The following is a 20707-nucleotide window of genomic DNA, read 5'->3' as shown; positions in this document are numbered from 1 at the left end:
ATTGAGGCATCATCCATGCAGCGCAGCTCTTCACCACCCTGTGCTGGGATTTCACACACATCGTCGCTGGGCACCAAAACCACAGTAAACTTGTGCTGAATCGAGGTTGCCTTTCTCGAAATCGACGCATCGCTCTACTGGGGGAGAGAAAAGCAACGCATCAACCTACTCGAGCAGAGAAGAAACGATGCACGACCTCATTTGCAAGTAAGGAATCAACGCATTGCTGACTTTATTGATGCATGCTCGCTCATGCATATTTTTGACGCAAACCAGGCACTTTGTGTAAAAACAAGGTACCCATTGATTTCTATGGATTAAGACTCTTAACTTTAAAAATGTATAACTTTGCTTGTGTATGTTGGATTTCTATTGATTTGGTCTTGTTTGATTTAGATACATATTAGCAATTTTTCTAAACTGGTGTTGTGTCTATTTTGTAGTGTTGTCACTTGGTTAATGTGTGCGTTGGTACAAATACTTTACACATTGCCTTTGAGATAAGACTGACTGCTTGTGCCAAGCTACCAAGTGGGTGAGCAGGGGTTATCCTAGGTGTGTGTCTCCCTTACCCTGACTAGAGTGAGGGTCCCTGCTTGGACAGAGTGCAAACTGACTGCCAACCAGAGACCTCATTTCTAACAGACATCATCAGCCAGATTCACTCAGTGAATATGTGAATAATGAATGCTAACTCTGCTAAGCCATCAAAGTAATGCCCCTCTTATGTCCAGGTTCCCTCCTAAATATTGGTGAAGGTATTGACCGACACACTGATGGCATGTGATTTGCTGGCTCTTACTTATGGGTCAGTCTAGCTTCATGCCATAGAGATCCACCATAAGGGATTTGCACAGGTTTTCTGCTTGTATCGAATGGGAGGGAAATGTTCATGATCACTTTATGTACAGAGAAAGCGTTTGATTCATTTTAGTGGCGTGTTCTCTTTCAGTCATGGAAAAGGCTTTGGTAAATAATAGAGGTTGTTAATGGCACTGTTGTGTATATGTGTAAGGAAATGCCTCCTTGGCACGGTTACCCCCTGACTTTTTGCCTTTGCTGATGCCAAGTTATGATTGAAAGTGTGCTGGGACCCTGCTAACCAGGCCCCAGCACCAGTGTTCGTTCCCTAAACTGTACCTTTGCGTCCACAAGTGGCACAGCCCTGGCACTCAGGTAAGTCCCTTGTAAATGGTACCCCTGGTATCAAGGGCCCTGATGCCAGGGAAGGTCTCTAAGGGCTGCAGCATGTCTTATGCCACCCTGGGGACCCCTCACTCAGCACATGCACACTGCCTCACAGCTTGTGTGTCCTGGTGTGGAGAAAATGACTAAGTCGACATGGCACTCCCCTCAGAGTGCCATGCCAACCTCACACTGCCTGTGGCATAAGTAAGTCACCCCTCTAGCAGGCCTTACAGCCCGAAGGCAGGGTGCACTATACCACAGGTGAGGGCATATGTGCATGAGCACTATGCCCCTACAGTGTCTAAGCAAAACCTTAGACATTGTAAGTGCAGGGTAGCTTTAAGAGTATATGGACTGGGGGTTTGTCAAACACGAACTCCACAGTTCCATAATGGCTACACTGAAATCTGGGAAGTTTGGTATCACACTTCTCAGCACAATAAATGCACACTGATGCCAGTGTGGAATGTATTGTACAGAGCACCCAGAGGGCATCTCAGAGATGACCCCTGAATACCAATCCGACTTCTAGTGTGGGGCTGACCAGTTTCTGCCAGCATGCCACAACCAGACGAGTTGCTGGCCACATGGGGAGAGTGCCTTTGTCACTCTGTGGCCAGGAACAAAGCCTGCACTGGGTGGAGGTGCTTCTCACCTCCCCCTGCAGTAACTGTAACACCTGGCGGTGAGCCTCAAAGGCTCATGCCTTTTTTTACAGCACCCCAGGGCATCCCAGCTAGTGGAGATGCCAGCCCCTTCGGCCACTGTCCCCACTTTCGGCGGCAAGTCTGGAGGAGATAATGAGAAAAACAAGGAGGAGTCACCCACGAGTCAGGACAGTCCCTAAGGTGTCCTGAGCTGAGGTGACCCCTGCCTTTAGAAATCCTCCATCTTAGTTTTGGAGGATTCTCCCAATAGGATTAGGGATGTACCCCCCTCCCCACAAGGAGGAGGCACAGAGAGGGTGTAGCCACCCTCCAGGACAGTAGCCATTGGCTACTGCCCTCCCAGACCTAAACACCCCCCTACATTTAGTATTATGGGGCACCCCAGAACCCAGGAAATCAGATTCCAGCAACCTGAAGAAACAAGGACTGCTGACCTACAAGCCCCGCAGAGAAGACGGAAGACAACAACTGCTTTGGCCCCAGCCCTACCGGCCTGTCATCTGAATCGAAAACCTGCAAGCAGCGACGCATCCGACAGGGACCAGTGACCTCTGAAACCTCAGAGGACTGCCCTGGACCAAAGGACCAAGAAACTCCAGTGAGCAGCGGCTCTGCTCAATTTCAACAACAACTTTGCAACTTTCTTTCAACTCTAAAGAACTTCACTCTTCCTGCCAGAAGCGTGAGACTTCACCCTCTGCACCCGACGCCCCCGGCTCGAGATCCAGAGAATCATCACCACAGGGAGGACTCCCAGACGACTGCGACCTCGTGAGTAGCCCGAGACGACCCCCCTGGACCCCCACAGCGACGCATGCAGAGAGAATCCAGAGGCTACCCCTGAACGCGACTGCCTGTAACAAGGGACCTGACGCCTGGACCAAGCACTGCACCCGCAGCCCCCAGGACCAGAAGGAACCGAACTTCAGTGCAGACGTGACCCCCAGGTGACCATATGCCTAGCCCAGTTGGTGGCTGGCCCGAGAAGCCCCCCTGTGCACTGCCTCCACCACTAGAGTGACCTCCGGGTCCCTCCATTGAAACCAATACAAGACCCGACGCCTGCTTTGCACACTGCACCCGGCCGTCCCTGTGCCACTGAGGGTGTGTTTTGTGTGCCTACTTGTGTCCCCCCAGTGCTCTACAAAACCCCCCTGGTCTGCCCCAGAGGACGTGGGTACTTACCTGCTGGCAGACTGGAACCGGAGCACCCCTGTTCTCCAGAGGCGCCTATGTGCTTTGGGCACCTCTTTGACCTCTGTACCTCACCGGCCCTGAGCTGCTGGTGTGGTAACTTAGAGGTTGCCTTGAACCCCCAATGGTGGGCTGCCTATGCCCAGGAACTGAGACTTGTAAGTGTCTTACTTACCTCACAATCTAACCAATACTTACATCCCCCAGGAACTGTTGATTTTTGCACTGTCTACTTTTAAAATGTGGGGAGCACCTTGCATTTTATGTGTTTACTTCAAATCTTAAACTTGTGGTTCTAAAAAATAAATTAAGAAAATATATTTTTTCATATAAAAACTATTGGCCTGGAGTTAAGTCTTTGAGTGTGTGTTCCTCATTTATTGCATGTGTGTGTACAACAAATGCTACCCTCTGATAAGCCTACTGCTCGACCACACTACCACAAAATAGAGCATTAGAATAGTCTAATTTTGCCACTATCTTGCCTCGAAGGGGAACCCCTGGACTCTGTGCACACTATCTCTCATATGTATATATTTTAAGTTAAGTTACTTAATATTTATGATGTGGTAAATGTGTCAATTTGAAATTTAGCAGGAATAATTGAATAATAGAAGGGACAAGTATAGTTAGTGTAGAATTTTTATAAGATTTGTACACTGCTCGTTTTTCAAGGTGCTTACTCTTTATTAGGCAGTAGGTACATTACAGAGAAACTGGTGTTGAACAATTGGCTTATTTTTTCTGTAGGGTTCAAGCAGAAGCAAATTCCATAAAGGGAACACCCTCAGAAGCTGTGAGTTTTACAACAATGAGCTGTGAGCCTGAAACACCAAATCCTCCATGGATAACTAACAGGACAAAAAATTCACTCACTTTGCAGTGGAAGGTAATTTACTTTGCGGTGGAAAGTAGGAACCAGAATGCTTTATGCACAGTACCCTATTGTTTAAATAAATTAATGTGTGACTAGAAGAAGAGACGTCACTTTTATGGTTGTTATTCTGTTTCTTGATTCACTGTGAAAATTATACCCAGTACCAACAGTGACAAAGGAACTTTTATAAATTGCCAGTCAGAAACTGGACCATCTCCCTAAGGACTCGCAGTTAATCAACTTACTTTCAATTATTATTAACGTATGCCAGTGCACTCCCTGAAGTCTTTTTTGTTAAATTAAAATAAAATAAGAAGGTTGCAAAATATATTATAATTATAGTAAGTGCTTAATAGAACACAAACTACTAGTATTTGTTTTTAAAAGATCAATGCTTTTGTACTTGGTTAGTGGTGACTACGTAAACTCAGTGGAATAGCCTGTTTGCTTGGACACTGTGTTACTGCTAATGGTCACACGTTGCATGTGATATGATGCAAGAGAACCTGTTAAACATGTTTGCATAACCTTTGCGACTAAGTGTTTTGCATATTTTCACAACTTTTAATACCTGTTGCATCAACCTCTGATTTGTTCCTGGGATCGGGCTGTCGAAAATTCTAAAGCATGGCAGTTGTGGTGTTGGCAAATCCAATTATTTGTTTTCCGCCAGCTCTAATGCACACCTATGCCACATCAGAAATCAAGATCAAATCTTGGTTTATTAAGAAGGTCACAAGACAGAGGGGTAAACACAGCACGAAGGTAGTGCATGCTGGTTGGCGTCACCAATGGCTCTGAAAAATACAATGATATAGAATGCCCTAATTACTAGTGAGAAGGGAGTACCCAAATGTGGTATAGAGAGGGGATTACCTTGAAGAAAGTAGGTGGTGAGAGGACTCTGAGAGGCATAGAAAGATGGAAGTACCCTGAGGGAAAAAAATACCAACCTGATACTTAGCGAGGAAAGAGAACCCTGATGGCTGTGGAGACCATCACTCTGATTAGGTGGTGGAAGAGAGTATAGAAAGGACTAAGGGGCAGGGTGGTTGTTGGAACTGACAATCCTTTGTGTGGTGTTTCCTCAGATTTCTGCCTTTTGCAGAACCCTGCTTTTGTTGCCAATAGGATTCTGCACACTTTACCCCTTCTAGCCAGTGGTAAAGTGCTTGTGCTCTTTCTTTCAAATATTTTAAAAATTGGACACAGCTGATTGGCACATTTAGTTTGTTTGTAAGTTCCTAGTATATGGTACTACATGTACCCCACGGTCTGTAGATTAAATATTACCAGTGGACTGCAGCGCTCATTATGTCACTTACTGAAGTAAGAAAAAGCTATTTTGGGGCCTTCTCCTGCCACATGGGTGTACGGTTTTAAACTGCCATTTAGACCTGTCAAAATCACCCTTTTAACAGGCCTAAACCTTTTCTTTAATATCGATAAGTCTCCTAAGTTAGGCCCTAATGCCAAGTAAGACAGGGTGCATAGTATTTAAAAGTAGGACATATAGAAATTAATGTTGTACATGTCCTGGCAGTGAAACCCCTCTAAAGTCATTTTTTCCTGTACACTACTGTCTCTCGTATGAACTATTACTCGTCCACACTATTACATGTAAAAAGTGCTAAATTCATTTTTGGAAAAGCTAGAGAAATTAATCAAGTACTCATTTTAATAATAATTTATCATTCTAATTTAATGTTAATGGGCATTTACATTACTATTTTGGAAAATACACTTTTAGAAAATTGTTGTGATCCTGTCTAAAACCAAAAGGCCTTTCTGCGAGTGTCCAACTCTCACCTGTTTACTGATGACTCTCTCGTGGAGAGATGGGTATTGCTCCCAGACAGTGGACAAATGGGAATTGAATGAGAAGGGAGTTTCCTACCTTGAGGGGATAGCCTGGGGAGCTATGACCAGCCCCTTCCTGAACTTCAAAGGATGCCTACATTGTCACAGGCAGATGAAGCTCACATCCAGGACCTTTTGACTTTCTCCCAGTCTAGCTCCAAACACAGTGGGAAGAAGGGAGCTGCCCGAACTGGTTAAAGGGTGGAAATACATTTCCCCCCATACACAGGCTGGGACGGGGCATAAAGGTGGCATTCCCCAAAACTTTCTTAAGAACACTCCTGGACCTGTGAAGAATCAGAAGAAGGTCTGCCCTGCTGTCTGAATCCTGAAGGAAGACTGGAAATACTTCACATTTACCTAGGACCCCAGAAGTGATTCCATGGGTTAGTTGTCTGACCTCCTGTGTGTGCTGTGGGGACACAACCAGCTTCAAAGGCCTTTTCCCCTTTAACTGCTCAGCTGACCAGTTCCAACTGAACCTGCACTGGACCCTGCTGCTGGCTTCTGTTGGAGTGAGCTCTTAAACCCAATTATTGCCCTGCCAGTTCCTGGACCCTTGGCTGTTGTTAGAGTGTACTACTTCTGTCTAAACTGTAAGACCCTGGATCAATTTTGCCAACTTTTCCTCTGAAGAACCTGCGGGAGACCAGGATTGCAGATGAGCCGAAGCAGTTGATGTCGGATCCAACTTGCTGGTTTATCCTATTGAAGGAGATCTGGATTCCAGAAACGTTTCTAAATCGGAACATCTCTGGCTTCACAGAGACCAACACCAAGCTGTATTTGATCGATGTGTGAGGCCTTCTTGGTTACAGACTCCGGCTGCTCAGATCTTTCCCCTCCTTCATCAAAAACCGAAGTGGGGTCCTGCTCCTCAGCACCCTGCTGTTGTTAAGCCTGCTTTGTATCCAGCTTGCAGTTTGCCCCTATGACCACTTGTTTATGACCACTTTTTCTCCTGTAAACTTTTATTCAGAAGGTAAACTTTCCACTGGGATGGACATGGTCTGTTTATTTGCCTGGCAGTCAATCAGGGTCGACCTTAACTTTTGACTTTGACCTGATCTTGCATGACCATATATCTTTGGTTGGCACTTGGTATTTGGCACTTTTGGTGCTATTTTTAAATTAAACCTTTAGAACTCATATCGCTGGTGTTACCTATTGGACTTTTGTTATTTTGGTGTCCTTTTATTTATTCAAATATTCTTCATTTTACATTTTTATAACTGTCTTTCATTTTATAACTGAGTGCTGCATAAATACTTTACATATTGACTTCAATGTTAAGCTTATATGCTCTGTGCCACATCTACTTGGGGTTGAACACAGATTTTTTTTTTGTTGAGACTTTAGTATTTCAGCCCGACAAAGACTTAGATTATTATTTAAAGTGTGCTCTCACGTCCTTCAACTAATATTCCAATTTCTGCATTGATTCTTTGGAATCACCCTTCTTTCCTTCAGTTTAAAGTTATTGTTCTCATTCCATCTAGACCAGTGATCTTCAAATGTGTGAACCTAATTATGCGAGAACGCTGTGACACAAATGGAAACAGAACATTCATCCATGTTTCAGTCAGCTCCCTGCTGCTATAACCGAATCGCAGGGAGCCTCCTGCTTTAAGGGTTCATACAAAGAAAAGTGACTGATACAGAACAAAAGAGATGATATGTTGTCATTGTTTAACCAGTAATGTACAACTTATTATATATAGGTTTATAAATTGGATAGGAAATATTTCTGTTCATACTGTGTGCTCTATTGTTGGAGGTGACATGTTCTGGTTGGCTAAGGTGAGGACCTAGCCTGGCAGAACCTACCACTCCCATCAGGGGTGGGTGAATACACTCACTGTAAAACCTGTGCTTGCCCTTGGTTAGCTTTGCACAAAGCAGTCAGGCTGATCACAGAGGCAGTGTGTAAAGCATTGGCACAGCATGTCCACACAATAAGTACAATGACTATCACAAACAAGACTTCACACGAGGTGTATATAAATAGAATTTGTATTCAACACACATGAATTAACATCACATGAACGTCATGTATATCTGGGTATAACTCTCATTCAGAAAGATCACTAGTAGTCTGTGGCCCAACAGTGTTAATACGACATCAGCAGTATGTCCACGTGAGAAAAACAATACTTCCCTCCTCGCACCCACAATGTTTGTAAGATACATCCCAGAACGCTAGCATTGTAAACATCAGTGTCAACCGCCTTTGTAAACAACGTGCATGGCAATGCTGCAGTACGGTGAAATGAAACCCAGATGCCGACTCCAACGCTCTCATTCTGCACCGATACATGGTGCCATGGATATCGGTCACAGTAACGTACAGACACTCGCACACACTCACTTCCAGCACCCAAATGGGGTGCTTTGACAGCCAGCAGGTGAGGAGTAAATGAGTTCGCAGACCCCTTTTGGACCCAAACCTTTATCCACCCTCCATCTACTTCCCATCTCCACTTCACAGATTGTTACCAATCCGTCACCTCCCAGGATAGGAGACACCATGTCTGGGGTGGATGACTTGGACCGCATCAGGCATCCTGGTTGCGCACAAAGAGTTTACCAAATTCCGTGCCCTCCTGATATGGGCACAGGGTCCAGTGTGCGAGGACCTGAGTCGCACTAGACACTTTTGAATGCACATGCAGAATGCTCAATGCAGGGCCTCCCTAGGATTAGGTCTATCGTCTGGTGCAAAATGACTCGAGTCGCACCCGACAAATCCCCTTGTACCCGAAAGGTCACAAATGACGTGCCTCCATTGAATAAGGCACAACATCTGGTGCGTGATGGCTTGAGTCACACCAGATAATCCCGCTTGCACACGAGTAGTTACCAATGCTGTGCCTCCCTGGAGTGAGGCACAACGTTTGGTGTGCGGTGACTTGAGCCACACCAGACCAATATGGTCACACACATATAAACAACAGTTCAGCAGTACCGATCAAGGTAGAATGCGGTACTGTTCTGGATAATCCCCCCACCTCTGAGGGTCACAACCCATGACATGAACACCGCACGCAATAAGCATGCAGTCGGGGTCGCATGAGAGAAATGTGGCTCACTCAACAACAGCGGGCCGCTCGGGGTCCCGCAACCAGTAATCCATTCTCTACCAACCAACTGCTTATGCGTGACATGGCCCCACAATGAAGGGCCACACTCCTTGAATGCAGGCAGTACTTTGCAGGCTCTGCACCAGGCAAATCCGGTCTTCAGGGACAATTCTTAATTCTGTGCTCACACCTCTGCTACCCGGTGGAATCCTGCAGACGACACAGACGCATAGGAGGGTACCGCTCTCCAGATGACACGGTAGAAGGTGTAGGTCCCTCGCAGGAGGTCTTTGATGTCCCTGAGACCTCCATACAGGACATAGGGCAAGCCAACAAGCCCTTGGAGAGCACACTTTAGAGTGTCGCACTGCAGCAATGTGTGCCCAGACCAGCCGCAATGCAGGAAGGGTGCACAATCCCTTCCCAGGACAGTAAATAATCCTGTGCACAACAGATTCTTCTGGCAACGTACACCACTCAGTTTGGGGACTCCATCCTGTGTTCCTGCAAGTGTATCTCTAAATTGATGAAGTGTGGTTCTCGTAGTTATAGTCAAGTGTGCCTTTGAAGTTGGGAGTGGTTCAAAAGTTTCCACTTTGAACCACAAATGTCTCCCCTACATTTTGGTCCTGTCTACCATGGGGCCGTGGAATGCAGATCTTTAGCTTTAGTGGTGCCATGATCTGGCTCTGAGAGAACAAGTGTCAGAATCTCTCCCTTCACTCTATCCAGCCAGGTCCTCAAATGGCAGAGGTCTGTTGGTCCAGTTGCCTACATTTTATAGTGGTTGCTGGGGAATGCACAGATGTGTTTCCCCCCCCCGCCCCCCCAGTTGATTGAAGCTTGAATTAAAAAATGGCACACAGAAGGGATTTTAGAACATGGAAATCCCCACTTTCTAGAAGTGGCATTTCCAAGGTATTATGGACAAAACCACCTTTACCAATGGAGAGGGTTTGTCTTTAGGAACCTAATGATAGTAAACATTATGAGGCTGCTCCTCTGCAATCCACTATTGCAGCTAGAATTTACTATAAACTTTCTACCATATTAACCTATGGGCCAACCAGCTCTCAGTGGTAGTGAACACACACATCGGCATTCTTCACTCCATGGGCACATGACCCTGGCGTACGCACAAGGACACAAGCTTTGAGCACTGCACAAGACTGCAAGTGATTGTGTGTATGTATGTTTATGTATATATATATATATATATATATATATATATACACACACACACACACACACATAGGAAAAAGAAAAAAACATCAGGAGGGTAGAAGAGAAAATCTGACATTGGGTGAAAGACAGGCCCTGGAAAATTTGTAAATGAACAAGACAATAGAAATCAAACCAGCGGATAAGGGAGGAAACATAGTTATTATAAATGTACAAGACTACAAATGTGCAGCATACAGGCAATTGAATGACAAGAACAGCTATTGTAGATTAAAAAGGAATCCTATGTAAGGTTTGATTAAACATTTGTATTGGATATTAAATCAGTGGCGAGATGGAAATCTGATCAATGAAAATTAATACCATTTCCTGTACAGTGAATTTCCTGTTTTACCTACAATCTACTTTATAGTTACATAAAACATTAAATAACCCACCAGGTAGACCGATTATTTCAAGTTGTGGTGCTTTATATGAGAATATGTCATCCTATATTGATTATTATTTGGCACACCGGTTCCAACTTTGAGCTCTTATATTAAGGATACGGGTGACTTCTTAAGAACACTTACGGACATTAATTGGCAGGAGGAATATTTTCTGGTAACGGTGGATGTGGTGTCCTTGTATACATCTATTAGACACAAAGTAGGTCTCAAGGCTGTTTGAATATTTTTTGAGGCAACATAATATTCAAGAATTACAACATTCTAAGATGTTGCTAACTATGATTGAAATGTGTCTAACTAATAACATTTTTATGTTTAATCATGAGATTTTGTTTACAAGCACAAGGGACAGCCATGGAAGTTTCTTTCTCTCCAAGCTATGTCAACCTTAACATGGGTTGGAGGGAGGGAGAGGTGGCTTAGGGAGAAGAGAACAACCAATATATGGAAAAAGTACAACTTTGGTTCAGATTCATTGATAATTTGTTCATTATTTGGAAGGGAACAGAAAAGGAATTTCAGGATGTTTTTGAGATCTTACATATTAATGAAGTTGGTTTGAAATTTACATACAAAACCAATAGGAAGGAAATAGAATTTTTGGACATTAAAGTTTATGTACATAATCAAACGCTACAGACAACAATGTATCGAAAACCTACATCAACAAATAGTCTTCTACATGGTACAAGCTTTCATCCCCAAAGTCTATTGAGAAGCATACCGTATGGGGAATTCTTGAGAGTTAGACGAAATTGCTCAGAGGAATGTGTAATGCTCGAACAATGTGAGGAAGTGAAAAATAGGTTCACAAAAAGAGGATATAAGCAAAACAACATCAGAACCGGCATGGTAAAAGCACAAAAAACATGTAGAGAACACACTTTAATAAAGAAAGCTTTAAAGAACTCGCAGACCAGTGATGATCAGGATATAAGAATGATAATGTCTTATAATAAAGAACATAATGAAATTTCAAAAATCCTGAAGAGACATTGGAATATATTATATAATGACTCAGAAATTGGACCACTGGTGGGGATAGGACCAAAGTTTACTTATAAGAAGGCACCGGCCATTCGAGATCAACTTGTGAAAAACCATTTTATTGAACAAGCACCACAAACTTGGATGACCAAAAAAGACATATGATTTTTTAAAAGTTTGAAGTGCAAAGCCTGTCAAATTGGTAAAAACAGAAAAACAGTAACAGACACCATGGGACGTACTTTTAAGTCAATCAAAAAATAAGTTGTGAGACAACCTGCGTGGTGTATGTTTTGAAATGTGGGTGTGACAGTTTTTTGACAGATGTCCTTCAGCTGGGACAAACCTCTTCTGCTCCCCTTTCTGTATTTTTACAAGGCACTAAGGGATACATTATTGCCAAGCACCATTGCCCTGCTCCTGGCGACCCCACTTATCTTTTGTAGAACACCTCGCCAAAAAGCCTAGTGGTGCAGGCTTCTACTAGCCTCTCCAATCCCAACACATTTCCAACCACTCCAGGTGATAGAGAATTGAAGTGAGTGGAAACATTAGGCAAACATGTATTTTCCTCTACCAGCTTGAGCCTCTGCACTGTTAAAGCCAACTGTCTGTGAGGACGCTACTCACATGCCCTTTGGTGGGGCTCACCTGTTCAGGAAAAAAGCTGATTCCACTCTCAAGCGTTTTAAGGAGAGCAAGGTTACCTCTCGCTCTCTAGACCTGTCCACCCTACCTTGTCAACTGCAATGCTTCTTTTGCAACTTTAGCCAAGGCGTCCCTTACCACCAAACTGTCCAACCCCTAGAGGGAACCCAGCTGTTTCGCATTAAAGACTGTGGTACCCACCGCCCTTGTTACCAAGATCAGCACGCCACCCAGCCTACCGACTATCACCACACCCCCTCCCGACGTGCCAAGCCTCTATAAAATGCCCTTGCAGGGTCACATCCACTCGGTTAGAGGCAGAATCTACCAATTCATGATGGTCTGGTAGGTGATGACATCAGACAGTGCGTTGTACAGATTGTTTACAAGGGATACACCTTAGCCATTTTCTCTATTCCACTGCACCTTCCAGCATCCCCCCAGCAACTGACGGAGGACCATCTCCTATTTTTGCGGCAGGAAGTACAGGCCTTTTTGGCCAAAGGGGCTGTCCTGAGGATGGCGGTGCAATAAGTATGAGATGGTTTCATTCCCACTACTCTCTGGTGCCCAAGAAGAATGGAGGCCTATTGTAGACCAACACCCTCTCAATGCCTTCCTCCTGTTCTTGTCTCCTCTCTGCCCTGGAGATAGATGGTAGACTTGGACCTGCAGGACACCTGTTTCCATATACCCATCCTGCCAGATGATTAGTGTTACCTGAGGGTTGTGGCAGAAAGGTGCATTTTCAGTTCTCTGTGTTCAGCTTTGGTATCACCAGCACCCCTCACGTGGTCACTAAAGCGGTGGCCGTGGTGCCAGCATACCTTCAGAGCTCAGGAATGCCGGTCTTCTTCTACCTTGACTTCTGGCTGTTGCAGGTGGGCTCGCCCCAGCCAGTCGTCAATCACCTCCAAACTACGTCAAACCTCCAGTCAACCTTGGAGTTCAATATCAATGTGCCAGAGCGACACCTGACTCCTTCTCAGATGCTCCCCTTCATCAGAGCCATTTTGGATGCATTTCAGTTTCATACATTACCCCCGGTAAAGAGAGTCCAGAACTTTCGGGCTATAATACTGATCTGTTTGCCTCAGTCATGGATTTCAGTGAGGTTGACTGTGAGGCTACTGGGACTGATGGCCTCATGCTTCCTGATGGTTGAGCATGCCAGGTCGCATATGTGGGATCTGTAGTGGGATCTGATGTCCCAGTGGGCCCTGAACTCCCAGTGGGCCCACATTCTAATTTTGGAGGCGACTGCTAAATATCTGCAGTGATAGTTACTGGATCGCGATTGGGTGAGTGGGTAACTCTTCTCCCATCCGCACCCAGACCTGATGGTGGTGAACATTGCATTGCTTCTGGGTTGGGGTGCCCATCTGGAAGAGGTAAAGATCAGAGGCCTCTGGTCTCAGGCGGAGTTAGGGCTCTACATCAACCTTCTGGACTTGAGAACCATCCACTTTGCGTAGAAAGCCTCTCTTCCATCCATCAACGGGAGGCTGGTACAGGTGCTCACAGACAACACCACTGCCATGAGTTACTACAGCAAACAGGGCTGGGTGAGCTCATAGACCCTGTGCCAGGAGGCTGTTCGCCTCTGGAAATGGCTTAACCTCAAAGGAATTTTCCTGGTGGTGAACCACCTGGCAGGATCATTAAATGCCAGGGTGGATGAGCTCAGCCATTGATGCTTGGCAGATCACATATAGCAGCTGCAGCCAGAAGTGCAGCAAAATATTTCCGCTGCCGCTGAGAACTTGCAATGTTAGTGCTTGTGCACATTGGAGTTTCCAAGATGTCTCTCAGTTGGAGACGCATTCCACCAAGTGTGGGGAGGAGACAAAATGGCGGCCGTGTCGGACGCCTAATCTGTGAGCTCCGACTCGGGCCTAAGGCAATTATCCCGTAGAGCTCTCCCGGAGGGGAACTCGGTGCCCAAACACAGCACCCAAGTCCCGGAGACCCCCGCGCCGCTGAGGAGCTGTGCGAAACGGCGCGGGAGGACGGTGGAGCCGGGTTCGGTCGAGTGTCACGAGGCAACAGAGGCCGCGATACTGCTGGACCTCGGGTGGAGGCGCCCCAGCAATCTGTGAACAGTGACAGTAGGTGAGGGGGCCAAAATAGAGGGGGGGCTCCATAGGGGGGGACCGCATCTACATACGGCTTCTCCCCTCTCCCTTCTTCGCCCCCCCTCCACTGTGCGGCGGCGGATGCCGCGGCTGGCTCGGTTCTCCCCCGCCGGGCTAGACGCCCCCACGGCGGGAGAAGAGGAGCAGGGGAGCTGGTGCGCCGCTGCTGGACGCTGCGAGCCGCCTAGCGGGCTGATCTGCCGCCTGGAGCGGCCAAAAGGAAGCAGCAGAGGCGGTGACGGGGTCGCGGAGCGGCTGGCGAGGAGCTGCCCCTGACATACGAGCGCTCACCCAAATCGGGGGTGGCGCCCACACGACTGTGGGACGGCCCCCACCGTATTATATAAAATATAACTCCCTCCCCCCGTAAAGTGGGGGCAACAACAACGCTGCACTGGTGGGGGGGCTGATTGAGCAGGAGGGCCCAGGCTATCTCCCCACCCCCACCCCGCCGTCTTTTTTTATGCCGGCCTCCCTTCTTCGTCTCTGCCAGAGGCCACAGACACATGCGGGAGCGGTGTCTGGGACGGATTGTAGGGGGTCACCCAGAACTTCGTTTAACTGTCGGTGGTTGGGCACACTGTAGGAGTAGTCACACACACTCCTATCCCAGAGCATTTAACTACCAGTAGCAGGGTTCCCTGCCCATCTGCCCTTGACCTGCGCCGTCGCTAACCTGCTCGACCGAGAGAAGTCACAGGCAAGCCCGGCAGAGCTACAGCGGGGAACCACACATCGGAGGGTGCGCCCATGCCACCAGTGCACTCGGATGTCTAAGCAGCACAAAACAACGCTGCCCCATATCGCGAGAGCCGCCCAATAGACACAAAACATGGCTGGGAAGTCCAAATCCGCCAAAAATCAAGAACGAAATGCGCCTGGTCCGGCACCGTGCGACCAACATCTAATCCCAACCTTACGGTTGCTGGAAAGCACACTACAAGCCCACTCTACACAATTTGAAAAAGTGCTACAGGCAATCATGGACACTAAATCCTCGCTGGAACTCAGAATAGACACAATATCACAAGATCTGAATCTACTTAGAGTGGACCATCGCAACCTGGCGGAGAGAGTGAAGTTGATGGAAGATTTACTAAACGCGACGAAGTCTATAGTCTCGGACAATCAGAAACAAATCCAGCGTCTGGATGCAGAGGTGAAGCCCCTATGGCGACGCGCTGAAGAAGCAGAAAGCAGATCCCGGCGAATTAATGTTAGCTTCCTAGGGTTTCCTGAGAGTCTACCAGAACAGAGCTCGGAAATATTCATAGAGCAATGGCTAATCAAAGAAGTACTGAATGGGTCCCATCGAAGTTCTTCTCTGTGGAAAGGGCGCACAGAGTCCCGGGGAGGCCGCCGTCGCCGGGTCAGCCACCTAGACCACTGATAGCAAGATTCTTAAATTACAGAGACCGCGACCTAATATTGCAGCAATTCCACAGTAAAGGCCCATTTCGACACGAAGACTCAGTGGTTCATGTTTACCCAGACTTCACGCAGGAGGTACAGAAGCAACGTAACTCCTATGTAAAAATTAAACAACGCTCCTGTGAGCACAACATTAAATATGCCCTTCTTTTCCCTGCTAAATTGAGAGTATTATCAGAAGAATGCACTCACATATTCACCTCCCCTGAAGATGCCTGGACTTGGTTGCATGCCAATGGCCTCGCACAATCCCAAGAGGGAACGAACGAAGGAGAGGAATGGCTAACCTCCTCATCGAGGAAGCGCACCAGGAGACGTCCCAAGGGTCAACCCACGGAGAGACAGGCAGCAGAGGAAAGGGCAAAAGTGCTGAAAGAAACCCCTCTGCTCACACAAAACTCTTTTGAGGCACTCCGGGTGGCACCCGCGGCTAGCTCGGACTCCACGATAACAGAAGCGCTCAGGGGCCCAAACTTTACCCCCAGATCTGCAGATGCACTGTGAACGTAAATAGCTAGTTCGCCTCCCCACCCGAACTGTGTGACAAGCGGATAGGAGGCAGGGGTGGACGTTGCAGGAGTCGATCTGCTGGACGCCGTGGCTGCCCACGAGTATCTTTTGAACAATTCATTCCTCCGCACTGTGAACACTGTCTAATATCGCTGTGTGCGCGGTTCGGGGGGGGGGGCTAACACTCCGGGAGCGCCCATATATATATATATGTACATGCGCAGACTATGTCTGTGGAAGGATGTGAGCCCCGTATAAGAGCCACATCCGGTTATCAAAATGGCTCCCCTACAGGTATTCACATTGATACAGGTTTCTTTAAGTAGTAGTGTGTTGTGTAATTTACTACGTGTTTGTAGTTGTGTGAGGGAAATAGTTGGGGCGGGAGGGGGGGGGATAGTTAAGTTGTATTCAATAGGTCAACTCAGTACACAGAGAACACTGCTGCGGTTATCAGCCTTAAACGCATATTCGGTGAGGATGGCGGGGGCCCGGACTGGCATTGCAACCCGGAGCGGGTTCCATGTAGGTACACTATACAACATTACATGACTCAGCACGCAAATCCAAACACACACCAATATGAAATAGTCACGTGGAACGTGAGAGGCATGGGCGCACAAAGTAAAAGAGCTCGGGTATACGCACGTCTCAGACGCCAGAGAGTACATATCGCTATTCTACAAGAAACACACCTACTGGAGCCTGATTTACAGGAGATTCGCAGGAAATGGGGCGGGCAGATAACAGGCACAACCTATTAGCCTTCGCTAGAGGAGTACTGATATGCATAGCAGGTGGCGTCCCATTTGCCCAAACCTTGCATAATATAGATCAAGGGGGCATATACGTAGCAATAGAGGGGCAATTAGATGGGAGACAATTATCGATAATAAGGATTTATGCCCCCAACAATGTGTTAGCGGGATTCTTGGGCATGCTCACCCCTGCACTACTAGTAAACTCAGCAGCCCCAGCCATATGGGGGGGTGACTTCAACAGCATACCGAACGCAGTTTTAGACAGATCAAACACCCCCCGAAAGGATTAACAAATAGAAATGCCAGGTGCCCCTTGTTGACATGGGCGGGAGACATGGGACTCCACGACTTATGGCGCATGCAACATCCCCAACAGAGGGAATACTCATTTTACTCAATACCTCATAAAGTACACACTAGAATAGAAATAATATGGGGGACTTTGGACATATGCGCACTGACCAATGGGACAGAGTACCTGGCCAAGACACTATCGGATCACTCGCCGCTTAGATTGACACTAAATTGGGGCAGGAGACGCTCGGTGATCCCTACATGGCGATTACAAGTGGAAGCGCTCCAGGACCAGGCATTTGCAGAGGGACTGAACACGACACTGAGTCAGTACTGGGAAATCAATAAAGATTGCACAGACACAAGAGTTGTAGGGTGGGAAGCACACAAGGCGGTTGTCAGAGGACATTGTATATCGTCCAATTGGGGAGTGAGACGCGCCCTCCACGCAGAGATTAGTAATTTGGAAAAGGAACTGAGAACACTTGAAACAGCGGTGGCACGGAAGAAGATACCCTATACAGCGCTAAAAGAGGCGCGCATAAAATACAATGAAGTAGACTCTCGCCTCCGCTGACACGACTACAAATATCATTTAATGCGCCTACAGTCGGAGGGGGACAGATCGGGTAGGTTGCTGGCATGGCTCCTTCGTGAGAACCAACAGCAGTCTCCCATAGGGGCTATAAAACTAGACGACGGTAAAATGGCCACCACGCAAGAAGAGATAAATGGGGCGTTTAGGGAATACTAAACAAACCTGTATACCAAACATACGGTCTGCACGGCCGTACAACTTGAATCCTTCCTTGCAGGATCCCCCTTGGCGCAACTGTCACAGGCGGATGGGGAGAAACTGGGAGGCCCCTCTGGTCGTAGAGGAATTGGACGTAGCATTAGCACAGATGCCCAGGAATAAAGCGCCAGGAATAGACGGCCTCCCTATAGAATACTACGCGATGTATTCAAAACACTTAAAGGCCCACCTGTTGAAAGTGTTATGAAGGCATGGAACCGTAAGGCACTGCCCCCCACACAGAGCGAGGCAATGATAGTGGTCCTTCCTGAGCAGGGGCGTGCCCCCACAGATGTTAAATCCTATAGACCACTCTCACTCCTAAATCTTGACTGCAAAATCCTAGGTAAAATATTGGCTAACAGGTTAGCTCCCGTCATACACACTCTGATACACAACGACCAAAATGGATTCATCCCAAAACGTAACACTTTTTTAAACATCCGCAGATTGCTGAGTGTAATGGGGGGGCACCCCACCGGATGCCTACAAGGAAATGGTACTTTCGCTAGATATTGAGAAAGCATTTGACACACTAGGGTGGGACTTCTTGTTCGCCACCATGCGGAAAATGGGAATTGGCCCTAATTACATACAATGGGTACAGACTTTATACGCCAACCCACAAGCTCGGGTGAAAACAGGAGGGGTCATATCTGATAGCTTCCCGATTGCTAGAGGCACCAGGCAAGGATGCCTCCTCTCCCCTTTGTTGTTCGCTATAGCAATGGAACCACTAGCGACCCGATTACGGGCCATGGAAGACAGTTGGGGAATAATCAGGAACGGGCAACACCACGTTATATCATTATATGCAGATGACGCCCTAATATATGTGCGGAAAGGAAGCAAGATGATACGCTTAGCAATTTCACTCTTGACTGAATACGGGGAGATATCGGGTCTGGTGGTAAACTGGGAAAAATCGTGTGTATTCCCATTAACCATATGGCCCCCGTCGAGGAAAGAAACAGCCCCAGCTGGACACCTGAAATGGTGCTTTGACACGTTCAAATATCTGGGGGTCCATATATATCATTGAACTGAAGACCTTAGAGATGGAAATCTGGGGAGAGCATTGGCCTCTATGAAGGGGTCGCTGCGATTCTGGAGTACCATTGTCACCACTGGGCAGAGTGGCGATAGCAAACATGCTGTTATTGCCCCGACTGCTATATTACTTTGCGGCACTGCCACTCTCGGTCCCCAAGAGTTTCTTCCGTGACTTGAACGGAATCCTGCTGCAGCTCATATGGGGAAGGGGCACGTCGCAATCACCACATTGCAGCGCCCAGTAAACGCGGGCGGCCTGGGAGCCCCCAACTTTGAACTCTATTACGCAGCTGCACAGCTACAGTGGATACTGAATTGGATACATAGACCCACACAGGCGGAGTCTGCCTGGGTGCTGGCGAGTCTACTTGGAGAACCCCTGATTACATGGTTAGCAACCAAAACTCCGAAAGGGGCATCTGACAAACCGCTAATCCTAGTTACACATGCATGTTGGAAGAGATATATTCAAAATGGTCACAGCGCGCTCCCCTACTCGCCGCTCATCCCACTGGGACTAATTCCTGGATGGACCAACGCGGCTAGAAAGCACTCGCTAGCGGCCTGGACAGAGGCGGGCATGGTGTCAGCAGGAGACTGCTTTGAGGAAGGAACACTGATGTAATTCGAATCTATACAAGCCCTCACAGCAGTAAATCCCGGGCAATTTATAACATACTATGCTATATGTCATCCATTCAAGAAGACATGGATGGCTGGAAACCAAGAACCAGCAATCTCCCCCGCACTGCACCACATGCTGCAATATGACAATCAAATAAAGGTAGTGTCGAGTTTATATAAAACCCTGAATAAACTTCACGAACCTAACCTGGAGAATGTATGGGAAAGATGGAACGCAGTTCTGCCAAACCCAATACCACAAGAGGACTGGCTGAAAGTTTTACACCACACACAGGGGGTATCGAGAAACCCCAGATTCCGCTACACACAATTCAACTACACACACCAAACGTACCTCTCACCGGCCAGGATTAAACGCATGTTCCCCGGCTCAGACCCAACCTGCCCTAGATGTAAAGCCCCACTGGCACATTTCTATCATATGGTCTGGGAATGTGTCTAGGTGAAGAGGGAGTGAGGTGGAGTGGTAGAGAACGTATCAGAGCTGACGGGGCTGGTGCTCACAGTGGATCCTAAATCCTGTCTGTTGGGCCTGAGACTGTGAGAAAAGAAACATAAGCACCTACATAAGTTCACAGAACTAGCACATGTGATGTACAAAAGATTGATAGCTAGGAATTGGAAAGCGGCCATATCACCAGATTTGAAAGCCTGGCACAACATGACATTGCGGTGGGCCCGTATAGAATCTCTGGTATTTCGAAAACTAGCAAGGGAGGGCCAACAACACACAGGCTGTGAAGCCAGGGAAACATTAGTAAGCAGACTAGAGGCCAAGAATGATGAGAGACCGTCATGAACTCGACTAGATGTCAGCCTCGAGATAGCCAGAATTGCACCCGTCCATCTCTAATATTACTAAGCAAGCCGGACGAGATAAACAATAAAAGTAGAGAACGCTCCCATTCCCACACCCTCAACCTGGGGCAACCTACAGCGACTAACAAAT

The 20707-nt window shown here is 47.2% G+C and overlaps 1 protein-coding gene across 2 annotated transcripts in view; it reads left to right on the top strand.

The window, feature by feature from the left end:
- The window catches only part of FNDC3A (fibronectin type III domain containing 3A), a 1418915-nt gene that overhangs the window by 786622 nt on the left and 611586 nt on the right, over positions 1 to 20707 (top strand). For both annotated transcript variants that reach the window (XM_069205374.1, XM_069205375.1), the window contains one exon: positions 3801 to 3939. In XM_069205374.1, coding sequence (XP_069061475.1) covers positions 3801 to 3939 — 139 coding nt within the window. The remainder of the gene's footprint in view (positions 1 to 3800; positions 3940 to 20707) is intronic.

The sequence above is a fragment of the Pleurodeles waltl genome, chromosome 8, assembly GCF_031143425.1.
Source record: "Pleurodeles waltl isolate 20211129_DDA chromosome 8, aPleWal1.hap1.20221129, whole genome shotgun sequence".
NCBI classification, from domain to species: domain Eukaryota; kingdom Metazoa; phylum Chordata; class Amphibia; order Caudata; family Salamandridae; genus Pleurodeles; species Pleurodeles waltl.
Note: the sequence above shows the minus strand (reverse complement) of the source record. Positions and strands in the feature narration are given on the sequence as shown.